Source organism: Phytophthora parasitica, assembly GCF_000247585.1.
Source record: "Phytophthora parasitica INRA-310 unplaced genomic scaffold supercont2.2, whole genome shotgun sequence".
Classification (NCBI taxonomy): domain Eukaryota; phylum Oomycota; class Peronosporomycetes; order Peronosporales; family Peronosporaceae; genus Phytophthora; species Phytophthora nicotianae.
The window spans coordinates 555,236-562,352 of NW_008648988.1; the positions used below are offsets into that span (position 1 = coordinate 555,236).

General features: G+C 49.1%; 4 protein-coding genes across 7 annotated transcripts; 2 read left to right on the forward strand and 2 right to left on the reverse strand.

Annotated features, from left to right (window-relative positions):
• The first annotated feature begins 845 nt into the window (after positions 1-845).
• Positions 846-2,915, forward strand: PPTG_02228 (hypothetical protein). Of its 4 annotated transcripts, none has more exons than XM_008893261.1 (6): positions 846-880; positions 970-1,112; positions 1,175-1,254; positions 1,324-1,538; positions 1,632-2,571; positions 2,639-2,915. In XM_008893261.1, exons 3-6 carry the CDS (start codon positions 1,209-1,211, stop codon positions 2,827-2,829), a joined length of 1,392 nt encoding a protein of 463 aa, XP_008891509.1. In that variant the 5' UTR covers positions 846-880; positions 970-1,112; positions 1,175-1,208; the 3' UTR covers positions 2,830-2,915. The 4 variants fall into 4 exon arrangements, with proteins under 4 accessions (XP_008891509.1, XP_008891507.1, XP_008891506.1 ...); XM_008893259.1 differs by having other exon boundaries at positions 970-1,024; XM_008893258.1 differs by having other exon boundaries at positions 970-1,254.
• A 1,716-nt stretch (positions 2,916-4,631) lies between these two features.
• On the reverse strand, positions 4,632-4,991 carry PPTG_20900 (hypothetical protein; the record flags this gene model as incomplete). The annotated part of the gene is made up of 1 exon (XM_008894327.1): positions 4,632-4,991. The coding sequence occupies one exon, from the start codon at positions 4,989-4,991 to the stop codon at positions 4,632-4,634; it is 360 nt and encodes a 119-aa protein (XP_008892575.1).
• Positions 4,992-5,182: 191 nt separating this feature from the next.
• PPTG_02229 (hypothetical protein) lies at positions 5,183-5,972 on the forward strand (the record flags this gene model as incomplete). Its single annotated transcript, XM_008893262.1, has 2 exons — positions 5,183-5,485; positions 5,574-5,972. The coding sequence occupies 2 exons, from the start codon at positions 5,183-5,185 to the stop codon at positions 5,970-5,972; spliced, it is 702 nt and encodes a 233-aa protein (XP_008891510.1).
• Positions 5,973-6,033: 61 nt separating this feature from the next.
• Positions 6,034-6,622, reverse strand: PPTG_02230 (hypothetical protein; the record flags this gene model as incomplete). The annotated part of the gene is made up of 3 exons (XM_008893263.1): positions 6,034-6,129; positions 6,211-6,308; positions 6,376-6,622. The coding sequence occupies 3 exons, from the start codon at positions 6,620-6,622 to the stop codon at positions 6,034-6,036; spliced, it is 441 nt and encodes a 146-aa protein (XP_008891511.1).
• Between the last annotated feature and the right edge of the window lie 495 nt (positions 6,623-7,117).

The window sequence follows — 7,117 nt, forward strand, 5'->3', positions numbered from 1 at the left end:
TGGCACAGTTACATATCCCCAATCCCCAACATTTGAACTGCCTGTAGCATCTTTCGAGCCCCCAAAGCCACAAATTGGAGCCCGGAGCGTGTCGATTCTCATACATCTTAGCGGGCGGCTCGTACAGTTTACTAAGGAACTTTTTTTTCTTAGGAACATATCGATAAAATATTTACGCAATCATACAGTTGCTAGGAAGAGAAGGAGAGATGATAGAGCAAAACATAGACAGAATAAGCTGACTTCTCGTCATATCAACGGGGCCCGCTCTAGATCGTCCGAGGAGGCATCCGGTGCTGAAGATAGCCGCCATGCTGCAGCAAATCGCCGTAAAACATAATATCCTAACTATCTGTCAATTCAATTACCTGATAGTTACAACTTCTTATTGATAATAATATTGAGTTCAATCGACATCCGCTGAACCAACTTCTACCTAGTCGAGCATCCACGCGGGGAGGGGGGTGATCCGAGCCAGCTTGTTAAGTCGAGTCGATGCTTGGAGGTTAAAATTTGCGCAATCCGCACGCAACCTTACTTCCGGGGATAAGTATCGTACATTCCGCTCGATCTAAGCATCTGTCACTGGTCTCTTTGTTTTGGGATCGAGGAAGGGTAACGCCAAACAGGTCAAGGCATCCGTCCCCAAATCGAAGCTGGCAACCAAGTTGTGCAACTTGGTTGACAGCATGTAAACTCCTACGATTGGCTAAAATTGGTCGAAGGTGCTCTAAATCTACGAAATTTCAGAGCTTTGTTATTTCCTCTCAACTGCGTCAGCGCATTCTTTGGTCACTAATCACATTGTTTTGCTAAAGCCCACCTCCGTTGCCATTCTCCAATATGCTAATCAGCACGTTCGTCCGGCGCTTCCAGTCAGGCAAGTTTTGGCTCGTTGACAATTTCCGGTGCAAAGAACATGCACAAAGGTGTCAACGTATCTTTGACGCTAAGTTCATTTCTTTTCAGATAAACGCGTCTTCGCTGTGGCATTCCACAGCTTGACACTCCACACTTTCACTTGGTAGGTGATGATGGTCTATTCTGCAATCTTCCCTGGCAGACAGCAACGCCGCTCGCCCGCCTTCGTTTTGCTGGTGGCGCTCCCTGTGGTGCTCAGTCTCAGCCTCGTTTCGTATTTGTACCTGTACCAACTGCCGTCAATGGCGGGCAGCTCGCCTGATCAAGTCACACAGCAACACGCCGCTATGGAGAAACACGTAGACATCACCATCGTCGGTGCGGGACTAGCTGGTGCGTTAACCATCTTCAACTTTAGGAGTAAACTACGGAAAGGTGATGGCTAGCTCGAAAACGTCGTAGGTCTCACCGCCAGTCTGGAGGCCGCTAATTTGGACCCGTCGCTCAAGATTCTGCTCGTGGAGAAGGAGAAGAAGGTTGGAGGCAACTCTGCCAAAGCCTCATCCGGCATCAACGCGGCGCTAGACGCCGCCGACGAGCCATTATTCACACAAGACACGCTGAAATCGGGTGGCGGTCTCGCGGTCGAGAAAATCGTCGACACTTTCATCCCCAAGGTGTGTCGGCTGGCGTGAATATGGTGTAGACACTAACATTTGAGCTAACTTTCTGGATTCGCTTGATATAATCACTGATTGATGCTGCTATAGACTCCAGACGCCAAGGAGTTCCTGGAGAAGTACAACGTGGATCTGTCGGTGCTATCGCAACTCGGCGGTCACTCAGCCAAGCGCACGCATCGCAACAAGAGCGGACCTAACATTGGGTTCGCAATTATCAGTACACTGCAGAAGGAGATCGTTACCAGAGATAACATTGAGATCCTCACCGGAGCTGTAGCCAAGAAGCTTCTACTAGCGGACGAGATGCAGATTCCTCCGACTGTGACAGGGGTCGAAGTCGATCTGGCCGATGGACAGACGCTTTCAATCTATAGTAAAGCAGTGATCCTGACTACTGGAGGCTTCTCGGCCAGCCACAAGATGCTCAAGCGGTTTGCTCCTGGTATGGAGATGTACCCGACAACCAATGGTGTTTGGGCTCAGGGTGAAGGCGTCCTGATGTCCGAAGCTATTGGTGTGGACCTCACACTTATGGACAAGGTACAGCTGCATCCAACCGGTTTCATCAACCCGAAGGATCGTGAGGCCGGTACTCGCTTTCTCGCCCCAGAAGCCATCCGTGGCTCTGGAGCTGTGCTGTTGAATACGAACGGCAAGCGCTTCGTGGATGAGTTGACCACGCGTGACAAGGCTTCGACTGCTATACTAGGCCAACCAGGTCAGGAAGCCTACATGTTGTTATTCGAGGACGGTGCGAACGCCATGGCTTCGGAACTGCCCTTTTACAAGCACATGGGTATCGTTACGATGACGAATTCGGTCGAGGAAGCTGCTAAGTTTTGCCACTTTGAAGACCCGCAGGCTCTACTGAACGAGCTGAACGAATATGCCGGTATTGCCAGTGGAAACAAGGAGGATCCGTTTGGCAAGAAGACGTTCCCGTACCCCATTCAGCAAATTCCCAGTATCGACACACCGATGCAGATTGTGGCGATGGAAGTGGCGCCTACGGTTCACTACACAATGGGTATGTATGCGTGTATTTTATCGACGACTTTTCTTTGTTTCTAACCCTTCTGTGTTGGTTGGTGTAGGTGGTGTCAAGATTACCGAGAACTCGGAAGTGATCCACAAGAACGGCGAGACTGTACCGGGTCTGTTTGCGGCTGGAGAGATGTCCGGTGGCCTACATGGCGCCAACCGTTTGGGTGGCAATTCACTCGCGGAATGTGTCGTGTTCGGCCGCGTTTCGGCCCAGCAGGCCATCAAAACGCTGCATGAGTAACTAGTTCTTTGCATGTTAATACTGTCTTGAATGATACATGTAGTAGTCGTTTCTTGATTTGTGGAAACGTCGCGACCTTGGAAAAATGGGTTTTCGTTATTTGAAACGTGTGGTATTGTGCAGGAATGGATTCTGCTGGTGCATTCGACAGCGGTGACAGTGAGTCTTGGTCTTCCTCGGATGGAGAGGAGCAGGTGATTGAGATTTCTTCACACAGTCGCATTCTCATTTCTCCACGGAAAACTTGCCGCTCAGCATGGAACAACAAATCACGGAGTAGCAAAAGAGGCGTGAAGAAAAAGGATGCTCGACCACAGTTGCAGGAAGATGAATTAAAGAGTCCTGTTTCTCAAACAAGTCGCCATTCCATTCGAGATTTAAAATCTAGGAAATCATTGGTTGGAAATCCACGCAAGACGCCAGCGAATAACCAACCAGTGACGAGGTCTAACAACTCTGATTGCTCGGGAAGTGAAAGTGATGAAGATCTCACTTCCAGTCGAGGTGACAGTGATTCTAGCGGTGGTAGTGATGAATCGTTTGAATCTGGCAAGGGAGCTCCAGAATTTCGACCAGTTTCAAGAAACCGGGAAGCTATGGAACCCACACCAAAGCTGTATAAACATCTAACAACGTCTTTGGATGATTCAATGCAGTCACTTGGGTCACCGACAACCTCAGGCAAGGAAATGGAGGAGCTGAAGAATACGCTGAAGAAGCTCGCTCGACACGATGACAGCGATGACCCCGTTATGCAGAAACAGCCCAACATTTCATCAGCAACAGCATTGCATGAATATCTTACTGCAGCGACTGCATTATCTGGAGTGAATGCAGCTAAAGCCTCAAACCAGACTCGTCAGACAGAAACCGCACGAATGAAGACCAGGCAACCCTCTATTCATTTACCCCGATCAAGTTCCAGCGGATGGACGAGGAATAAGTCGGGGTCTAAATCGATGCGAGAAGCTGATACTGATGTCAAGGTGAAGGATGATTCTGAGCTTAATGGTGCAGGGCCTAGAAGCGAACGTTTTAGTTTCGACCGAAAAATATTTAGCACCCCACCTCCACCGTTTGGAATACCGGGAGCGTATGCAGGATTGCCACTTCCTCTGAAAAGCAACATTACAAGCAGCGGTGGTGGAGCACAAGGATCTCGAGCAGTATTATCAGCCCTCAAGGCATTGCAAGACAAAATCGGTCGACTGGAAGAAGAGCGTGAAAGTTTATTGCAGCAGCTCTCAGATGCCAAAGTAACAGCTCGAAAGAGAGAGGCTGAGTTGGCTGCAACGGAGAAGAAATTCTCGTACGAGCTGGGCCAAACTAAGGAATCTGCAAGAGCAGCATACGATTCACTACGTTGTGACCGTGAAGAACTGAAATTACAACTGGTTAGATCCGAAGAGCGCAGGGAGGCGACTCAAAACGAGTTGCAGCATTTCCAAGAGCTCGCAAAAAAAATATCCGCAAAAGCAGACGAGTTACAGTCCCAACTACAGATCTCGGAGTCGCATCGAACACGTCTAAAAGCTGGTAAAACTCCTATCATGTATCAAGAAAAAAATGCTTAAGTACTCATACACTTGCCCTTCTTTGTAGAGATGAAAGAGTCCGAGAGCAACCATAATCGTGTCGTGGACGAGCTCCAAGCAGAGCTGTCTCAACTCCGTCAGGATCACAAAGCCACAGTCGAGCGGACCGAGCTGTTAGAAGCTCAGCTTCAGCGTGAATCTACTAATTATGCCGAGAGTAGAGAGCGACTGAAAGACGCCGAGGTATACAACACTCCGTTTAACCGACTAGAGCTCACAGACTGACGTTAAATGTTTCTTCGTGTTGTAGCAAACGGTGGCATCGGTCTCGCAGCTGAACGAAAAGTTGGTAGCCAAGGTTATGGAGGCAACGGAAGCTGCCAACCAGGCCATGAAGAAGAACAAAAAGCTCCAACAACAGATACGACCGTCAACACTGCTTCGACCCACAGCTGCGAGTCGTGCCAGTGCAGCAGCAGCCAGTGAGGCGACGGCAAGAAGAGCATCCAATTCCAAGGGCGATACTGGAGTCTCACCGGCCAAAACGCTGAAGAAAAAGAAGACATCGACTACAACGGCCTCCTCGACTAACAAGAAACCAAAGAAAGCGAAGAGCGTCAACAACATGACCCTGCTGCGAGAGGCTAACCTCGGCAAGTACGTCAGCCTTCTGTCTCCGCATCTAAATGCTCACGACTGACTTTCTTCATGAACTGTCTAGGGACATCCCTTTCTTGCTTGGTAACTCAGTCCAGCCGTCATTTTCCTTGATTGGAAGCATCCAAGATGCGCTCCGACGATGCGATACAACGTACACCATGCCGACACTTCTGACCGGCGCATCGGCGACTCCAGGATCTACTTCCGGCCACCAGCAAACGCCAAAACTGACCCACAATTCTGAATCTTCTCATAAAGAGGACAATAACCCAGCAGCAGAGCTGTCAGCACCAGATTCTCCTTCACCAGCGACACCGACCAACCAAACTGTTACCGGAGCTGTCCCAGTGCCATCGACCCCCATGTCAACGACAGGTAGCGAGCATCATAGTACCACAATGAAGCCTCCAGCTATCAAAGTGTCCACAGCTTCACCGAAAACGTACACGAGCCCCATGCAGGTACGTCAGTGATTTCTTGTTACCCATACCTCCAAGCTATTTTATCAGCTGTTGATCTTATCTTGGTGTTTCGTGCTATTCCATGCAGTCTCAGATAATGGAGGATCTTCATGCTGCTGTTGCATGTGCCGAGAAGGAATTCAAAAGTCTCAACAAACGGTATAAAGATCTGGTCACTCAGATGGAGACAATCAATCGTCGCGGGGTCGCTGGATCCGAAGATGGCAAAGCCAATAGTTCGTCGTCAGCGCAATTATCACAAGCTCTGGGGCCACTGCTAGACGAGCTGGAAGCAAAAGCGAAGCAACTGAACTTGCTCAAACAGGTTTACCAGCAAGCCGCTAACAGTACCATTAACCCACAAAGACATGTAGTCGTCAGTCCAGCGGCTATTCGTCGCAAAACGGCGTCCTTGCGAGTGCTCAACGAGTATCGACAGCTTGAGAGCGACTGCAAGAACAAAGGAAGTGGTTGGTCAGCCTCTTAGGTGCTAAAACTACTACTGCGATGTATGCAGACCAATCAAATCTAGAATAGAGTTAATAAAACTAGTCCGAGTCTGCAAAATTCCTGCGTCTCTTCTTGCCCGACGCTGCAGAGCTCGAATTCAGGTTTTCTCGCTGGAATTTTTGCAGCAAATTGGTCTACAATAACATCACAGGCAAATGTCAGACAAATCGTAACATCAGCGTATTACATTTAAATAAATATGACGGGATTGCTACCAGATTGGGCTGTTTTCGGGCAAGGAGCGTCACGTCCTCCGTTTTGATGATCTTGCGGTTGGCGTGACGTGCAAAAAACTGCAGCTCTGTGGCCATCACTGCAAAAAAAATAAGAACTAAGGGTTTTTTCTAGCAGTTAAAAGCCGTAGTACTGTTTGGAGCAACCTTCGGACTGTTTGTAGACAAGGTCGGCAAGCAATGCCATGGCCTCCTTAGACATGGGAGGTCTAGCACGCACATGGTGCTCGTGCTGCTGCTTCTGAGCTGCAGCAGGGACGGTCTCGTGAGCACGAGAGCTAGATAACAGTTGGGAATATATTAGACCTTCTTCGTCACAAATGCGGCCGACAGTGTACAGGATGCTCTGGCGTACGCGCAGCTCCTCGCTCTCAAGACCTCCACCCAGGTTCATTATCAAATGCGAGAATGGCGACTTTCGATTGGTAGATACTGGTAGTTAGTTTTGTGTATGACACCCGAAATGGCCACTTCAACTTCGAGAAGTTTGGTTCATTGCGTTCATGATCCATGAACCATGAGATTATTGTCTGCGTTAGGAATTGATAAAGCGGTTGAATAAGTACACCACACGCTCCGCGATTGATGCCGCCGTTTCTTCTTGCTATACGGTGGCAGGTAGAATTCGCAGGAGCAACGACACAATCAACTGAGTTGTTGGTTACAATTAAACTGTAGAACGATGCACACGGCGTCAGTCACATGAGCTATTTCGTTTTATACAATGTTCAGCTTGCGCACCGATGACGAGCGTCGGAAGGTGTGACACACTACTGCACATTGTGCACGATCGACAGCGCGGAAGAAAGAAGCTCACTCGGAAGGTGTCTGCTACCGTAGCCGCTGCACATTAGTTACCGACTTGGGCCCTTACAGGCGAAAAGCTTTG

Excerpts from the sequence above, each read along its gene's own strand:
- PPTG_02228 (XM_008893258.1), top strand. The coding sequence starts at position 1,032 with ATGATGGTCTATTCTGCAATCTTCCCTGGCAGACAGCAACGCCGCTCG. Across the intron at positions 1,255-1,323 it reads CGTCGGTGCGGGACTAGCTG|GTCTCACCGCCAGTCTGGAG; the intron begins GTGCGTTAACCA and ends AAAACGTCGTAG. Across the intron at positions 1,539-1,631 it reads TCGACACTTTCATCCCCAAG|ACTCCAGACGCCAAGGAGTT; the intron begins GTGTGTCGGCTG and ends ATGCTGCTATAG.